The 19,986-nt window shown below is 35.3% G+C and overlaps 2 protein-coding genes across 2 annotated transcripts in view; one reads left to right on the forward strand and one right to left on the reverse strand.

Moving 5' to 3' along the window:
• The first annotated feature begins 731 nt into the window (after positions 1-731).
• Positions 732-2,882, forward strand: LOC149422267 (ankyrin repeat domain-containing protein 54-like). The gene has a single exon (XM_089633689.1). It carries the CDS (start codon positions 881-883, stop codon positions 1,682-1,684), a length of 804 nt encoding a protein of 267 aa, XP_089489815.1. The 5' UTR covers positions 732-880; the 3' UTR covers positions 1,685-2,882.
• Positions 2,883-4,882: 2,000 nt separating this feature from the next.
• LOC149422268 (sphingosine kinase 1-like) overlaps positions 4,883-19,986 on the reverse strand; it is an 83,346-nt gene continuing 68,242 nt past the window's right edge. Inside the window, exon 3 of the mRNA XM_089633189.1 lies at positions 4,883-11,471. Within this exon, the coding sequence (XP_089489315.1) occupies positions 10,584-11,471 (888 nt within the window). The 3' untranslated portion in view covers positions 4,883-10,583. The remainder of the gene's footprint in view (positions 11,472-19,986) is intronic.

A 19,986-nucleotide genomic window follows, 5' to 3' on the forward strand; every position in this document is an offset into this window, starting at 1 on the left:
CGTGGTGCTATGAAATAAAAATGACGAATTTCGGTTTTTATAGCAACGATATAGTGATATTTTTTAAAGCCTATGAGTTCCGTGAAATGCCACCGATACAACAATTTTTTTTAAAATTTGCGTTCCTATCCAGACACAGCATATACCTATAGGATTCGAATCTACGTAAAAATCTGTTTTGGAAATAGTGATACCGACACAAATCACCAAGCATTTGCATTCAATCCCACAAATGTATACTCTTCAAATTTCACTCCTACTCATTTTTTTTTTTTCATTCGCGTTTGCCTTCAACATTTACCACCGTCGCTTATGGTTAAACTAACTAACCATCATGCCGTTTCCCCGCAGGGGTAGGCACAGAGAACGGACCGCCAAACAACTCGGTCTTGGTACACACTCCTTGCCTCATTCACATTCATACATCGTCTCATGCACACTCCTATTATTCTGAATCTTGATAATGCCCGACTCAAGTATCTGATTAATTTGATCGTGCCATGTCTTCCTCGGGCGTCCCGACTTCTACTACAATTCACATTCGCGTCATATATTATCCTTACACTCCTTTCTTCACTTTTTCGCTCTCGTGTAGTCAGTTATAAAATTTGTAAAAAACAGCAACACTCTTTTTTATATAGCTCTTTGTAATAATTATTTGTCTATGCCTAACAGTTGAAGAAGAACAAGAAGCCCATGAGAGGTGTCTATGGATTTATTTATGCCCAAAACTTTGCCAAGTGAAGTGACAGCTGATGCTTGGGTTTGTTTTCGTTGTACGGGAAAAATACTTTTTTTGTGTTTAGATTGAAATGGTTTGTACTTTTGCAGATGTTGTAAAAGCGTTGTTTATTATTGCTTGAACTGAAATACTTCTAATATGGCTGATTCTGGCGTAGAAACTGGAAATGATAGTGATAATTCTATCACCTTCGACTCGCACAAGGGCGAAATGAGATTCGTTCCTCCACCAACACCTTTGAGTCAAACTGGCGAAGTTTTCCTGTTTGACTGGCAAGACCCTAAAGTGTCGCGCCATAAACTGAAATTGAAGCATTCGTGTCAGATGAAAGAGGCTAGATTATCTCCGTACGGTAGCGTGCTGAACAGCTCGAAAAACAAGAAATTAAGATTCGCCGCTGCGACCAATAACCTAGAATTGGTGCAGAAGTTGTTAGAAGACGGTGCCGATCCCAACACTTCTGACGAACATAGAAGGAGTCCTTTACATATAGCAGCTTGCCGTGGATACAAGGAAATCATCCACTGTTTAGTGACACATGGAGCAGACCCTAATATAAGGGACTCTCTAGGCAACACTCCACTACACTTGGCTGCTTGTACCAGTCATATTCCTGTTGTGATTGAACTTTTGGATGCCGGGACTGATGTCTCTTCGCATGATAAACACGGTAGGAACCCTATCCAGCTTGCCCAAAGCAAATTAAAGCTCATTCAGCTTCGTCCTCCGGGAGTAGGTGCCCCCGCCGAGACTGGGAAACTGAAGTTTGAGATCCAGATGGTGGTTCAGATGATGCTCAAGTTCCTACACGTGCAGAGAGCAGATATCAGTGACATTGAAGCAGTCCGTGAAAGACTGGAGAGTGTTAGTACGAGGGAACAGGTCGACAGTGAAGTGCAGTGCTTACTCAATAGTCTGAACAGTCTCAACTTGTCGCATTGATGCACCAGCTCACTTTCTTTTATAACGCTCTTAAACCAATTATTCTCGGTGAGGTTTGTATGTTGTGATATTCTTGTGCATTCAATAGGTAAATAAGTTCATAAAGTAAATCATACAAATGCCAGTTTCCATTAACGCATTTACATCAGGCATCTAAAATGGCAGTTAAAATGTTGGCCTTTTTCGTTTAACAGCAATTTGTGAACATCATACCGCTGTGAAGGAACTTTTATTCCTGCAGTTGAAGATTCAAACAAAACTTCTTTCTCTTGTATCCGGTTTGTTCAGAGCACCATTATTATAGAAGGCTTCAAGTTTACTTCGTATAATTAATGGTAAACTAGAGCGTTTATAAATCTTAAACCTATCATTTCTTTAAGTAGAAACATTCATCTTTTAAAATAGATCCTACTTACCATTTTAAGTAGGTAAATCATTGATTTTGTCAACAATCTTATTTTTAGTATTTTTTTGTGCATAAAAAACAATGTTAACTGTATTATGGTTTTATAATAACGTTTCATTTTGGTAAAGTTGTCGAATTCCGCATCAAGCTTCATACGAGAAAAAGAAACAACTATTTATGTCAGAGGAGTTGGTAAAAGATGCATTAAATTTCTATTTATTCCTAAAAGTTCAAAATTTCATGTGCGACCACCATGTTTTTTCTTATTTGTATCATATCTGACATTTGTGGTAAGTTTAGTTTGAGGTTTGGGAAATATGAATAAATTATTAAAATAACCCAAACTATGATCCTAATGACTTATTTTGTGTATGTTTTTCTTCTCCCCCGTTGTAAATAATTGTTTCTTGTAGTAATGAAGTTGAAATCAAGTGTTATTTAAAAAAAAATTGCTTGCTAAGCGTGAGGCGGAATTCGGCAACTTAACCTATATTTTTATTTAAGTAATTCATTCTTGTTTTGAGAAATTTTTTTCCAGAAATTTAATTTAACTTCTTTGTATATTTATGGCAAATTATAGTTTTACACCTCCCATTATTTAAAAATAAAAAATGTAAGACTAAAAATGTACAAAATTTCTTCCGTAAGACGTTGCTGAATCAAATTCTATGTGTTTAGTAATACCATATTGTAGGTGTGAATAAGTTTTTAGTTGCTCTCTTTCAACTTTTTAAAGTGACTATAATTTTAAATGAATTTTATATAACACAATGTTACAAACACCCAAAATTATATCATATTAATTTATATTTCTTTTGATAATTATTATTAAAAAGAAGGTTTAAATTCGTAATAAATTACTAATCTCTTATAAAACAACTTTTGTTGATTAAGTGATGTAATAACAATATACATAATATTTTTTCGGTTATGTATTTTTAATGTTTCTTAATTTTTTTATCTGATTTGTGATGTTTTGTATATTATTATATTGTAGTATGTGCTTAATGTAAATAAAAACTGTTTAAAGAAAATTATATTTTTATTTACATAGCAGGTTAGACTCCTAAAAGTCCAATAACAAATGAGTTTAAATAATATTGAATCCAATGACATTACAATATATTTTAAGACTTGACCCACAAAATTATGTAAGAAACACTCTTGTTTCCAGTAAATTCTTAATTCAAAGAATATACAGGGTGTATCGGCACGTACCTGACAAACTTTAACCAGCTATTCCTTGGCACATTTGGAGTAAAAAATGTTATGGGCACTTTGCTGTCCGGTAACATTTTTTTTTTAATATGTGGAATATTGCTTTCAGAATGTATGGGAAATGTCGAAATTGGAGGTATTATAATGATTCTACAGTATTTGCTAACACTATGACGAATACGGATCGCTGTATGAGACAACCTACTGCCAGTAGATTGTACTTATACTATGTGATGCTATCTTGCTTTCTCTAATGGCGCTTAAAATCTTCAGGAAACAATTGTATTGTTTGTATTAGTAACTAGCTGTACCCCACCATGCATTGTTGTGGCTCAGTTTGTCCGTGTAGATAGAAAAACAATAGCGCATGTTGCTTTTACGTCCAACATATTGAGCTGTTTTTTCAAAAAAGCATGTTTGTCCAACAGATTACGCTGTTTTTCAAAAAGCATGTTTTTACCGGTCACAGGTGACATCTATATTAATATAGGTATATAAAAATCCATGCGTATTTGAATGCAACGTTGTGTCAAAATTTCAAAACAATCGTTGAAGAACTTTCGGAGATTTAAGATTTTGAAAAAAACTAACATTTACATTTTTATTTATAAAGATAAATTATGCATGTATTTATGAAAGAAAAGTTATTATCACACATCAGGGCATTTTGGCACTTTTTATTTATTTTCCTGAGAGAGAGCACAAGTCCTTACGCGGCACATGAAAGTTTAGTACTAAAACTAGGAAATCGAAATTACGACAATTAGCGTTTCTTTTGCTCGTCACTTTAGGAGCTCTACAAATTGTATTGTAATTTCGTTGATTGAATCCCTATTTTCTGTACAAATAGTTACTAAAATCTTTAGGAGTTTCAATATCAATAAAAAAAATAATATTATTTTTTATCCAATATCAATGGATATATACCCCAATGGACCGGTCTCATGGAAAAAGTCCCAATAGCCTGCATGATCATTGGTCAGTTCAACCTCTAATTGTAGTTCAATGGTTGAATGATTGGCTTTGACAATTCTTCTTGGAAATAAATAAAACAAATTAAAAATTAGTTCATTAGGTACACATTTATTATATTAGGTGTTTTAATTATTAGAAAATTATTCATTTAATGAAAGCGAACAATAAAATAATGAAAATACATTCATAAAGTGAAATCTGGACACATGTTGTTGAATATTTTGTCTAAAATGGTAGAGTAGATAGATGATAGGCCAAAATCCGGCATTGATCGCAGTAAATTTTTTTTTAATAGTCGATCAAACCGTTTCTCTTTGACGAAGTATATCATTGAAAACCCCTTGCAATTATTGCTAACTCGTGTTAGGTTTTTCCGCGGGTTACGCCGCTTCCCAGCTGACCGCCTCAATAACGAACCAGAATTTATCATTCATTTGTTTTTGCCCACATTCAACAAGCAAATTATCCTCCGCTTGGCCAGGATTACTTTATTACGGTGCACAAGTGATGTTACTTTGTTCGGTCAATTTTATACTAAGATTTGGTATTACTAAATTATTTTACATATTCATTTATTTTATGAGCATACTAAAATATATATATACAGGGTGTATCGGCAAGTACCCGACAAACTTTAACCAGCTATTCCTCAGCACATTTGGAGTAAAAAATGTTATGGGCGCTTTGCTGTCCGGTAACATTTTTTTTATCTGATTTTTTTTCCATTAAAAACAAAAAATAAATAAAAAAATCCACACTCCGTCACTGTCATTTGCATTGTTTCTCGTGTTCAACAGCTGTTATTAGCAAGTGTGTCCTCGCTCTTTCGTACACACTAAATAATAATAGCTAAAAATGAGACGAATGGTGCCGTGCCATTTCGTTGTGATTGTAAAAGCGCGCCAACGTAGGTACGTACGTACATTATTCAACGAAACTCGAACAAAATATTGCCAGATGGGTTTTCAAACTTTGACAATGGATAAAACATTGGTGACATGTGGTGAAAATATGAATAATAAATTTTTTATTAAAAAAAAATGTTACCGGACAGCAGTGCCCATAACATTTTTTACTCCAAATGTGCTAAGGAATAGCTGGTAAAAGTTTGTCGGTACGTGCCGATACACCCTGTATATTATAAAATATTCAATCTTGAATATTCTTCTTGTAGGCTTTGCCCAAATTAAAGATACATGTCAATTATACGCATCTCCTAAATATATTGAAGACATTTTTTTTTTCAAACAAACTTTATTCAATAAAATACAATTACTCATTCAAATGTATACAATACTGCTTTCATAAAATGGAACATTTAAATATATGAAGATCTCTGTAACCTATGATAAAGGGAGGCTACAGGTTTCATTTCAATTTTAGCACAAAAATATAATGACACAAATATATTCTGTGCACATTATTGGTACTGTCAATCAGAAGGGTGATTCTGAATCTTTTGCGTTAAGTTTTGTGTTAAGTCGCCATTAGGTGGACTAAAGGATAAAAAGGCAAAATCAATGCGTTACGTCTGGTTAGCCGTCGAGATTCGGTAGGCGTCCGCCGAGTGTTAACGGCTGTCAAATTTCTGTGATTTTCTATGCCTGTCGCGTGTTGATTGATGATTGTTGCTGGATTCATTACTTGAAAATACGAATTACTGAAGTATACATGATTATTAATTCATTTAATGTATATTTTATGTTGTACACCATCGTTAAAACATAATTCAGATGTTCAATTGAGAATTTACAAGATATTTTGCTGTGTAAAATATCTTGGTTTCAACTTAATTACTCAAGAAACAACTATTTATGTCGGGAGATTGGTAAAAGACGCATTAAAGTTCAAATTTTTCTCAATCAATTAAATTTGAAGGTTAGGAAATATGCATAAGTGGAATTTGACAACTTTCCTAATAGCTTACCGGGCGAAATACATAAAGGATTGCCGTATAGCAACAATATTAAATTATAACTACTTACATATTTCATAATATAAGCCTAATAGGCGTTCAAAAATTACTATCCTTTTGTAGTGGGACTCTTGTGAGGCATTCACTATAAAAAATTTAAAAAAAGTATTATTTTGATTTTTGAACGTAATGACGTTCGAAAAGAAAATTTTCCTGCGACTAACAACTCTTAACACGGATTATACGGCAAATGCACCGTCATCTAGCATTAGCATAACTTCTTGTAAGATATTATATAACGCAAACAAAGTATTTAGCTCGTTAGCACGATATAGAATACTGCCTTTAAGAAAACTGTCAAAACGTGTCATATACAGCCGATTCAACACGTGTTAGGTTAACGCAAAAGATACAGAACCATGCATTATATAGAATTGTACATTTATTGAAAAGAAAACTGATAAATAAATCACGTTTAAACGAACAACACAAATTAAACATAAAATTTAATTCCTCGATTAAAATAAATAATTACATACATTATTGCACAACAGTATTTAACCCTAATGGACTCTCACAACTCATATAATTAAAACAACTTAATTAAGATTAGTTGTGGTAACCTTTAGGCCATATTGCATTTAGCCGACATTTATTTTTTGTACACTATTTGATAAAATGGATAATTTAGTACGGTATCTATTCTATTATTGAATGGAATGTTCTGTTATCACAGCCTCCTAAATCAGTGAGCAATGTTTTTCATTTTTTCTACATAATAATAACCAAACACATTTTGCAAAGAAGGGAACAAGTCAACTGCAAACGTTGGAATAAATTAGAATTTTAATAAAAATATAACTACCACCCAATACTGAAGAATAGTTATAATACCTCCAACTTCTGTCATCTCCCATACATTCTGATGGCAGTATGCTACACTAGCGCAACCTAAAGGCACGCGTTGTGGGGCTTGGTTTACTTTCATACACTTTAACGGATTTTATGCATGATTATGCCATGCCACACTAGAGCCTCTAGCGGCCAGAGTTGCCAGACAGTGCAAGTTAATACTGTCAATATTTTACTGGAGTTGAGCGTATTATTAATATTCTAGGGTATTTGCTACCACCCACCAGCTAAAAATTATATTCCTTCGCCCATCATAACAATAACAATTATAATTATTACATTATTTGAGCCAATCACCCATGCATTTCGTGGTCATTATTAATATTGATTAGTGAATGGAATATCAGAAGGTAACAAGTAACATTAAAAATATTTCAAACTTAAAATATCTACATATTATTATATACATAACCTACAAAAGAGGTCTGCTAGGGTGGAATTTATTGGTGAAAAATAATTTGTTGGTACTTAACAAAAATATAATAATGTGTGAAAATAAATAATACAAATTTTTGATAGTTCCTGAAATTCTTTTTTCATAAACAGTTTTATGAAAATAAATACAAAGAAAATACCATCTCCTTAGAAATTAGAATAATATAATGTTTTATAACCCTGTTCTTGCAGACCTCTCACTTACCACTAAAATAAAACATTATTATTCCTATTGTCTTTAAAACCAAGAACAATTATAATTCTCAGCATTCACAACATATATGGCATAAAACACCAATATGCTACTGACCAAAAGCTGCACATGACAATAATGCCCACTTTTTAGTGGCTGTCATCAACTCCTTTGACCTTAGCCATCTTTACGTTTAAAAAATAACCAAATGCTTAGAAACAATTTTGACAAATGAATTTATTTGAATGACAAAAGGATAGAACTTTTTGTTTCACGATATAACATGATGACACGGTCTTTTATAACATAATATGGTACATCAATGTATGCGCCGATAGATCAGCACTGTAAGGCTCTCTTCCGAGGAGTCAAGATTCAACTCTGTGTTGCCAAAACGCCCAAGATAATAACTGCGTTAGAAACTCCGCTATTCATAGCATTACTAATGATGTACCCACTCCATTGCAATGCAAAAAGCTGCATAAAAACTGGATAGAAATGCATTTATCATTCTTTTTTTGTTGCCAAAAAAACTGACAACCAACAGAACACTGCAATAAAACATATAATGTTACACACATGAACGTAACAAGTTGCATTACAACCGTATAAACAATTGACAAAACACAAACATTATAATATGTAATGTATAGTATGTACACACGTAAATTCATGCCCAACCGTTTATTCAACATGCTCAACGAATCATTCTCGCCGTTGCGTCCACACGTCGACACAAGACGCCATAGATGTACCACCAAGACGCTCAGTCGAATCGTAAATTTCTGCCGAACATGGAGCAAGGATTATGTTGAATCTTTATCGTATCTAGCCGTTCGCTCGATATCAACAAGGCATACGAGAAGGTATGCACTTTGAGACATGTTCGAAGGAGAGTAAAACCATCGAGCATGAACAAGCGTGGGTTTTATTTTCAAGCTTATCATTGAAGAAAATAATACTAATAAATTCAAACTAAACATGAAACGAACCCCGCATTGAGGCAATGTCCTGGTAAGATAGAGATACATACTGGGTTTGATTCCCAGTTGAGACTGTAACCTTTTTATTTTTCTATCTTGTTCTGTTTCATGTTTTGTTTAATTTTATTAGTATTATCTTCTTCTTCAAAGATATTGAAAATTGAATAAAATATGTAGTACCAAGAGGTACTTATTTGGTTAGTTAAACTACCTACCCTCGCTAAAATATTTTCTAACAAAAACTAAACTAAATGCTCCAAATTGGAAGATCAATGTGCTTTGCATAGTGCATGTCTTTTGGAGAGTCTTACGGTGCATGTCTCTAAAGATAAGTATCAAATTATATCAATCTATCAATGAAGTCTCTAATGCAGGCTAGCATTATTTCAATTGTTCGATTAGTACCATAGAATAATGCAACTTCGGACAGGCCGACTGACTACGGACATGCGCCTATCTTCATGTATCACGCACCCTTCAGAAGAAAGGGTTGGAAGGGACATGTGTTGTTGTCATCACTGTCATCAGTTGGAGTGAGTGGCATAGACCAATCTTGGACAGAAGCCTTCATATCTCTTCAACTAAGCTAGTACAATGGAAAATAAACCTCGAGGAAAAGAGATTGAAGTTCCAATTGGACATTTTTTTTCTTCATATTTTTATTTTGTTATAAACGTGTTTTAAATATCAAATTTGAACCACCTCCCATAAATAAGTAATTTTTTTAATAAAAAATAAAAGCTTGAATATGGAATGTCAGTTTTCCGAATCCATCACATCTGATGTTTACAGTTTATAGAGTTGTCCGAGTCACCACTCTAGACATGGTGACAATATTTAATCTTATTTATTGAAAAATTTACTACATTTAAATAAATATCATTCGGATGCCAAGGTTCAAACATATTGTAAGAATATTTAAAGATTTTTCTCAGAGCTAATTTTCCAGAAAACACATGAAAAAGGTCCGAAGCACATCATTCTACGGTACATTCCAGGAAATATCAATACATATATATAATATAACAGGAATGATAGTTTGTTTGTTTTGGAATCAATTTGGGAACCAAGCTATAATACTTTCAAAATGTATGGCATCGGGCTGTTGCCAAATTACGAATATGGCCAGAATCAATCAATAATTGGTTCACTACGACCTGCTGGTCATCTCTGTTGTATAATAATATATAATTTTAATAGGTTATCTAAGTATTTTCAACAAAAATAATAAATTTCCATATTATTTAACTTGCAAAAATTTCTAAATAACTCTAATTAAAGTTTGTTTTGGCGTAATAACATGCATTATGGTATTATAATATTATATACATCTTGAAAACTATTATTTCCTAAGCAGATACAAGCTCTGAAGGAGGCTTAAAGATCAGGAATAATGGCATTCATTTTTTAGTAGCGGCATAAAATATAAATTTAAAAAATAAATAATAAACGTAATCCATAAAATTTCACGAAACCTAAAAGAAACTTCAAACATCTTTATAATGCAGATGTAATAAATTTATTGTTGTTAGCTTGAGTTTTAAATATTATGAATAAGTATGATTGCTCAAGTCAAACTGTAAATATTATTGAATTTACCAACAGCACTCTTACATTAGTAAGCTTGGAAAAATTAGTTTGCCTTGATTCAGCTAACAGATGTTTTGATTCCTTTATAATTAGCCTTGATCAGCGATGCATTAAACCAACATATCCCATCAGAGATTATAAATGTTATTTGCGAAACCCACTATAATATCAATTTAAAACACCTAAATATTTCTACAATGAGAAGATAATATATTGAATTTTTTGGCAACGGAAGTCGGCAAGATATGATGAGATACGTTTTGGAGATAGGATCAGCGAGCTGGTACCAGAAGACGAACTTTAGACGGACAAACTTCAGCCTGCACGGGGCCATATGCCACCAGCTCTCCGTCTACTGTGAGATGCGCCGGGTGGGAAGGGGAGGGTTCTGGTTCAATCCGGAAGGCGCTCACTGCCAGAAGTTGGATGGACCTGTCTCCCACAGCTGGATCTATAGCATGTGCCCCCGTGCCCAATCCCAACAGGAAAGCGAGGAGCTGCGCTCGAGTTGTGTTTCCCCGAATGACCAAGAGCCAAATGACTCCGTCATCGAGGCGCGATTCGGGAGTAAAGAAGAAATCTTCACCGAGGTGGGATTGATAGCCCGCGTGCACCATGATGAACTCTCCCTCGATACACTTCCAGTCGGGTGGAACCGGGGCTGTGAGTGCCGGTAGACGCGATGCAGGTCCGTACACGCGTACGGGATCACTGTTCTCGCCCTTACTGTCGGTCACGCTCATGTAATCCGAGCCGGCGCTGCTAAAATAAGCGCTCTTTCTTGAAGTGGCCGAGTACCAGGAGTCCAGCCTCTGCCGAGACTCTCTGGTTGGGGACTCCATGTTGTTGGTGTCCAGATTGATGGCGCTGTTGTTCCGGCAGACTTTGCACTCGTCCCCGAGGCGGAAGCATTCCTCGCAGTCTAGCATGGAGCCGGTGCTGAGGCTGTGCTGCAGGGCGGGCTGGAAGTGGGGAGTGACAGGGCGGGGTGAGGTGTCCAGGGGTTGATAGTGCACCTTGCCGCGGTAGGTGCGCAGCCCTATGAGGCGCGCGAGGGACCACACGGTGAAGCGCTGGCCACCAATGGCCCGAAGACGCTCGCTCTCTATGTCTATGTCCGACAGCAGACCCCAGCCAACTGACAGGAAGGAGAACATTATCTGTAATAGAAGAAAAAGAAACATTTATTTTAAATAGTATAAGGAGCACAGACGTTCAAAATGATAGACCAGCCAATCAGGGAGGGCAACAAATCAAATTGCGTACAGAGCGGAAGGTGGTGTGACCGTCTCCCTTTCTATGATTTGTCAATAAATGAATCTGATGTATACTGTCAGCATAATGCAACTCGTATTGTATTATCACTATTCAGCCCTCGAAAATTAAAACTGCTTACAACTTACAAGTCGTTTTTTCAATTCGCCGGTTGCTTAAAAAAATTAACGACATATCCCAAAACGTGTAAACAAAAGTTCAGAGTTGTTTTCAAAATTGAATATTATGTTAAACTATTTAGTTAGACACTTTTACAAATGTGTTATAATTTACCCACCTCACTTAACTTTAGCGCCGCTACGCCAGGCGGTTCGGATCCTACGAACAGATTCAGAACATTCAGATCCTGCGCAGAAAAGTCCCAAAATGGACTGCGCTACAAACTTCCGCCTTACTTTGAAGAACTTTAGTTTTCTGCGCAGGGTCTAGTTAATTCAATGTGCGCTTATAGACACTCTTCTTTATAAATGCAATACTTCTAAATATAATAGACAGATAGATTAATAATTAGGAATATAATAGACCTAAATGCTATAAATCATAAACATTTGGTGAACTTTTATCGTAAAGTATTCGTTTTTTATCAGATGTATATTTCAAAAACACATTTATAATACATATCAGATAAGATAAGAGAAATATATATAAAATGGCAAATGATATTATAATAAATTATTGATAACATTATAAATACACTTTGTACACCTATAAGTTCAGATCTGTCCTAAAAAATGTTAACACTACAGCAAAAACGAACTGAGCGAATATGAGCAAATTTTTGTATGATGAACAAAAACAAATTTAAAACTAAAATTATTGATAACCAAAAAAACACCTTTATTTTATTAGACAAATAATAATATTGGACAATTTGTATAGCGCCGCTTTTGTGAGATATCACCTCAAGTAAAATGAAGAACAGGAATAGGTGACATGAAGATAGAAGATGGAGACTGCAGCAAGAATCCTAGGTGATGAAGAAACTGGACCAGCTGCTGCAGCAAGAGACGCAACCTCGTCCACCAACAGTGCCAGCATGAGGTTCGTCATCCGTCCAGGTATGTGTCTGCTGCTAATAAGTATTATAAGCGCTAATCTTCACTTCACTTTTTTATCGTTTCCTTTCAATAATTAAAAAAAAAATCACAAAGTTTCATAAATTTGTCACAAATTATGGTGTATATTCTGTTGTTAACTTATGGATTTGAATATAAAGCGTGGTGTTTTTCCTTTCTAACACCGTTTGGATCATATTTCTCACCATGACAGCAAGGAAGACACAGTGATTTCTGTGAGACCATATGAGTTATTCTCAAAAGCGAACTCCCCCTCTCTGCCTCTCTCATCCTATTCACTACTGAGCCCCGCGCGTCTCAGTACCTTCGTACATTATGACCGAGATAGCGCAGGAGGATAGACCCTCCCTCACATAAGTACAAAGTCTATTTACGATCCCCGGGATCCACGACGTCACTCACGTTTATTTTTTTCAGTTTAATTGTCAAGATGGCGAGTCAAAACCCCAACCAAGTACTTTAAATACTATATTTATTTACAGGCACTATCGAGCGTTGGCTATTATTTGAGGAACTGTAAAACGAAGTATAAATTGAATATTCAATCCCAGATCGTGCAAAAATACTTATATGTATTGTCATTATTTGTATATATATATGTATTTTTTTTAAAATTTATTCTTAAATATATTTGTATTACAAAGGTATAGTATATTGTCCTCCACGCTAGGAGTTCAACTGTGTTGTGGAGGACTTTTTCAATTGTAAAGTTATATAATACTAAAACAATACAGTGGAGTTAGTTACACAGAGTAACAATAAAAATTAAAATACAAAATCGATTTTTCCATAGTTATAACAAAAAATAAATAAAAATATGTGAAATAAAATAATTAAACATTAAAAAGATTGTAGCCAGTTCCATATGTGTTTTTTGTATTCTGTAAGATTAGATGTTTTATATTGTGTTGGAAGTGAATTGTATAGTTTTATAGCCTGGAATCTGTAGTGTTTTTGTCCAAAGGATGTGTTGGTTTTTGGTATTAGTAGTTGGTGTTATAAAAGTTAGTATATTAAAAGTTAGTATATTAAAAGTTATGATTGTTTCGTGTACACAAGTTTTAAAATTTGTTATTTTATTATATGGAAACATCATTTTTAGTAACAAAGATGTCATATTTTTGTAGATGTATTTTTTTGTCGGATGTTTTGAAAACATTTTCTGGTGGGAGACGCGCCTTAACAAAAGCAACTGTCGCACATCACAATAAAAAGGGTTCGTGTTTTTACAATAATAAATGTACTTGACATTTATGTACTTTTTTTACATTAACCTGAGGCCCTGAAGAAAATAATTTCCCTCAAGGTCTGTCATCTTTGGGGAGTATTTATAAGGAAAGGAAGGAGAGGAATTTCTGGTAAGGAAAAAGGTATGAGGGGTGGGTAGGAATCTAGGGATCAGTATGTTCAGGAGTGACGGACGTATGAATCTATCTCTCCTGCTGCGGCGCAAGGCGATGGGTCAAGAGAGACCAGGTGGAGAGGTTAAAGGGTCTCCCCAAACCAGCCACTCCCGATCTGGCACGCCACGCACCTGGTGTGCAGGGGCATGAACACACCTCCCCCGATGAACCCGGGCACCCCTGCTAAGTCACCAAACGTAGCGAACCACATGGGGTGACCTGTGGCAGAGGTGTTGGTTCTCCAATAAATGGTTCCCGGGGCGGCGGTACCCAAACTCGCCTCCCAAATTGAAAATGTGCGTATTTGCGTCAAAGTACGTACGTACGTATTTATGTCAAATTACGTAAGTAACCTTAGGGCCCATTCAACTATTTTATTCAGTTGATCCCACCATAACCTCTACAAGACCCATCTTCATTCCTTCTCCTCCAATAGACCCTCCAAACAGCATCCCCAAATGTTAAATAAATTGTGAGGATAAACACAAGTTAATACAACAAAATAATATAATGTATACCTCTGGGACGTTACCGCTATTTTTTATTACGCCTCTAAGGCCCGGTATATCAGTCAGTCAGTATCCTCGCTATGTGCGACATTCCTCGAACAAATTTAAGCAGGCTAAATCAATACCTCGAGCGATGAGGTATGTTGACGTTATTAATTGATAATCAATCTAAAATAGACAAATGATCCGATATTATAAAATAAAATTTTCAACGCCACGACAGTGTTTTCAGCGATTTGTTTGTCATAATTTCATGAATAGTGCATTGACTCCAGCAAAACAAATTAGCATCCTCGCATATAGCACCATGCTGATTGAAGTGGGGAACTTTATCAAAAATCAACTCGTAAATTACACCCACCAAAGTTTTTTGAAAGTTCGCAATCTCGCGGTGACATTAGAAAGTATAGATACACCACCAACGTAGATAGTTGTTTGATTTTACAAAGGAAAAGCAAACACGTCTAATGATGGGCAGGATCGTAACATTTACACGAATAAATATTTTAATCGAAACATCAAAATAATCGACTTAATCGCTCGGAGTTCAGCGTGGGAGCAGTAGCTGCGGACAGAGGCAGAGTTTTTTTTCTCGGGAGGGGATGGGGGGGGGCACATATGGTACTTTGGTATGGCAACATTTTGATAGGTAAGTAGTGCAGTTGCAATAAATGGGCAAAACCAAGTCAGTATGCCATTATTTACACACTAAATGTACGGGCGTCGTAAATTCCAACCTAAAATATGAATGCATTGTTCTCACACTAGTAGCTTCTTCGTTTGGTAATAATTAGAGATGTGCCGATTATGACTTTCGCCGACTAGCCGACTAGCCGATTAGTCGGTTGTAATAAGACCGACTAGTCGGCCGACTAGTCGGCTAAGCCGATTACGGTTTCGGGGATAGTTCTAGGTACCCTGAAATGTCGCGCATGGCCAAAGTGTACCTCTGCTGTCCCGCAAGTTCTGTTTACAGTGAGAAGCTGTTCTCAGAGGCCGGAAACATATTATATGAAACAAAAAGAAATCGATTGCCACCAGAAAGGGCAGAAGCTTTAGTCTTCTTACATCATAATTTACCCTTAATTAAAAAATATAAGTAAGTTATAAAAAATATAAGGAGATTATGATATTTTTGGTTGTCACAATTGTGACTTTGATTTGATTAGATTATGTAGGTATGGTTATAAGAAATATGTTTTTTTCATTTTTTTTTGTTTTTATCAAACAGTTCATGTTTAGAATTTTTGGATATATATATATATATATAATATATACATATATTACTGTGCAATTTGTACATACAATCTTGATTTAATACATATAACTGAGTTTGTTAATTTAAAAAATCTACTTTTTATTTTAATAATAAGAAATACTTATAAATGTTCATTGAAGATAAGAAGATATTATGTTGTTTTTTATGTTAATTAGGATAGATACTAATTTTGTTCAATAAATGTCATAATTATATTTTCTTATAAGCAAGTAATTTTAAAAAGTGATTACCAAAGGAAAGATTGCTTTACATTTTTTAATGTATAAGACTGATTATAAAAATAAAATATATATAATCAAGGTTTTTATTTCATGTAGTTCCCCCGCATTCATATTATTGAGAAATACATACAACGTAAGAAGCCGGATAGTCGGCGCTCTTTGCCGATTAGTCGCCGACTAATCGCCGACTACAATAGTGGCCGGATAGTCGGCTTTACCGACTAGTCGCCGACTAGTCGGAACATCTCTAGTAATAATATACTATTTAAACACCTAAAATTACCAACACTTGACAATATCAAATCATATTAGGTAGTACGTAACACAATGTACCCACGAGAATAATATCTCGTTTGTCAAGCAATCCGAGATATTTCTGACGTATCTCGATATAATATTTCGATGGTCAAAGAGATCGAGTAAATAAGCGATGATTCATCGATTGTGCCCATTGCTAAACATGTCTCTCTGTTGAAATCATAGACAATAGAGTAATATTGCTAATGTCTAGGCTTCCGGCCTATATACGGATTATGTGCCAAGCCGTGCTAAGCTCGACATTCCAACCAAGCCGAGCTTAAAATCAAATGATATAGCGGGCCTAAGCAAGACGACTTCAAAATACCATAAGATATGGATAAGAAATATAATTCAACAAGTACCAAGCAGATAAATTATACAAGTTGATTAACTATTTAATAATTATTTTTAACGGCGAGTTGACATTTACAAAAAAACGTGCTGGGTAGTTAGCATGTTTCTAACATTGATTTTTGTATTGCACAACTTACCTTGGCCTTTCATTGATTTTCTATGTCCGTACCATACCTACATTACATAGGTTACAAAAACGTTAGATCGCAATACCGAAATTTAGAGATTTATAAATGATCTATTTTTGAACGAACGTTTTAAATAATAATGATTTCTTTTATCTACATAATTCCGCGAAGCAAGTCTAAGAAAAGACAAGTAGACAATGCACTTATTTGAATAACTGCCAGGGCTATACGCAAAGTTTTCTGAAATATCATGTAGTCAGTGACCTGTTGTTTTGAAGTTCAAGTGGGCAAAATTTTGGCAATATCGGAATACAACCGTAGAATTGTATAAAATCTAATCCCGTCCGCCCGCCACAGGCACTCACACTTTATATAAATTCAATATTAAAGTTAATAAACAACTACGAGGAAACGTTAGGATTACGAGCCGAGAAGTAGAAATAATTTAGCCTATTAACATAAATTTGCCTTTTAAGCAGTGCAAAACGAAGCTATACGAGTGTCAGAAACGACTTCGTCGGCACTTCACTGGCTTCAGTTGAATTTTTGTAGATGCCTGTAACACTATTCACTTTATGAACTAAAGCAATGGTTCCCAAACAATTGTTTACCCTAGGTTCATGGGATCCACTTCTCACAAGAATCTTACAAGAGCTCTTACGAATCTTACATTATTGCTAGAACTATTAGTTCTTCAAAACTTTGACCAAACCCGCTTCATTTAGATCAAAACTAATGTGTCCTACGACCAGGATATATGTAATGTTTTTTCTTTTATAATAATTGGGACCGACCAAAATTTGATCCGCGATCGACCGGTTGGGAAACCTTGAAGTAAAGGATTTATTTGACTCAATACAATATTATTTTTAGATGATTGATCAAGAGTCTCTACAAGGAGAAACATAAACATTGCTAATTTATTATGAATCTCTTCAAATTATTGGTGATCCGGTTAAAAACGGGATTGCAGGCTGTTTCCTGATGAACCTTTAGATTGTAATTTCCCTGATATACGATACCATCTGTATACAAATTAAGTGAGGGCTTGCTGTTGAAACGATCTTCTAGATACAAAAATGGTAATAATCAGATTATTCGTTACTATTCTACAGCTAAATGAACAAGATTGCAATATTTAGTGAAATGGTACGGGAATGTTTTCTTCTTTTTCACAATGGACATGCGAATGCGAGTGGTTATTGAATTATTGATAATATTCTTTACAGGTTTTGAGACTCCGGTCCTATAGAGGTGGAGGTCGGTGAGACCACCCGGTACATGCTGGGGGGCAAGCAAGGGCGGATCCAGCTTTGGCGCCAGGGGGGGGTCACGTAGTCGGGGTCAAGTTTTTTTTTTTTTTTAAAGAAAGACAAATTTTCCCGGGTTACGAATAACCCAACAATAACTCCTACCACCACCACAGAAAGCCGAAAATGCTTGCTTGTGTTGTGATGGAGGACTTAGGTCCGGTCAGTTACAGTTACAAGAAGTTATAATTTAATTTTGATAATAATATATACAAGTAAAAAGTAGGTATTGTTGGATATGGTTATCATTAAGATTGTCTTTTGCTCCGCAAGCCCGGGCAGCGTAGGCTCGTGTAATGTCAATTGTCAACCAATACAGTACAGATTACAATTATTAATCGTGTTCTTATTTCACCACAATATAACATGGTGTCAGGTGTGTCTTCAACATAGTATTGTGTGTAGGAATCTTGCAACTTTTTGAATTTCCTTTTCCTCGTTGTAGTTATTCGCCATCATATATAAAAGAAATGATTGCTTAAAACGTTTCCACTCGCCAACCATATCCGTAGCATTCTGCATTTGCAGAATTTGACTCGACATTATTATTGTAACACTTTGCTTGTCACGACAAAATAGACAAATAATAACAGCTTGTTGGCCGTTATTTCTTTGCTTCCTGGTAAAGAATTTGAATCGTTCCACTGTAATATTCACTGTAGGTATGAAGTGTCTATCCAGTCTATCGAAGAGTAGAATAATGCCTTCCAGCGTGCTCTTCTCAATAGTGAGGCCGAATGAATTAAAAATTTGAACTCCTTTAGGACCAATCGTGTGCAGCAAATAAAATTTATATTGTGACAAAAAATATATAAAAACATTATGTTTAACAATTTTAATTAGTGGTCCACCTAGGTCCTGGATGGGCCCAGGACCTAGGTAGTCATGACCCCCCCTGGGCTGGGGCCCAGGGGGGGGTCATGACCACCGTGACCCCCCCCCTGGATCCGCCACTGGGGGCAAGGCGCGCCCCCTGCAGCTGGCCCAGGGGCCATATTTTCTATTAACATGTATCTTCTTTTTCAAGGTTTTCCCAAAACACTATATTTTAATAATAGCTTTGTAAATGTCTTTAAAAAATATGTGAACACCTCAACACAAGTTCTCCTGGTGATGTGCTCGCGAAACTATATTTTAAATCAGGTAGGCGACACATTACGCTATATCCATCATGGCTTGGTCTATTTCAGCATATCGCTCGCCATACACTACCAATGGTATTGTAATGTAAGGTGAGCGATATGCTGAAATAGACCAAGCATGAAAATATAGCGCGCTTATAGGGTGGTCTGTCACAGGCTTTATTTACAGTACCCACACATCAGAATCTGTTTTTTTTTGTCTTTATTATAATTTTCTTTAACTTAAAAATATAATCAATGCAGGACAATATTACCTAAAAAAACACAGAGAACACCTCAGCTTAGGTTCTCCTAATGAGGTGATCACGAAACAATATAATACAGTACGTATATATATTCTACTTCTTACTAAATTATATATGATTAATTGGATTTACATTGTAATTGAATGAATGTAACTGTAAAATAAATATATGATCACAAACATCACAGATATCCACTGAATTACAATTTCAATATTGATGTTGGTGTTATGGTTGGTGTCTATAATGGCATAGTTCTCTACCCCTATGCTACCACACTGTCAAACCAAAATAAAATTTACCACAACATAAATAAATAATAAATAAAAACTTGCTTGAAAACCTACTGGCATTGGATTGAATCCGCGACGCCTGTGGGAACCCGACGCTTTGGTAGCTCTACCGACCTAAGTAATGTTGGTAATAACTTGCTCCC

The sequence above is a fragment of the Hesperophylax consimilis genome, chromosome 7 (genome assembly GCF_061612785.1).
Source record: "Hesperophylax consimilis isolate HC1 chromosome 7, BYU_Hcon_1.0, whole genome shotgun sequence".
Classification (NCBI taxonomy): Eukaryota; Metazoa; Arthropoda; class Insecta; order Trichoptera; family Limnephilidae; genus Hesperophylax; species Hesperophylax consimilis.

Coding starts and splice junctions, on each gene's coding strand:
- LOC149422267 (XM_089633689.1), top strand. CDS start 881: ATGGCTGATTCTGGCGTAGAAACTGGAAATGATAGTGATAATTCTATC.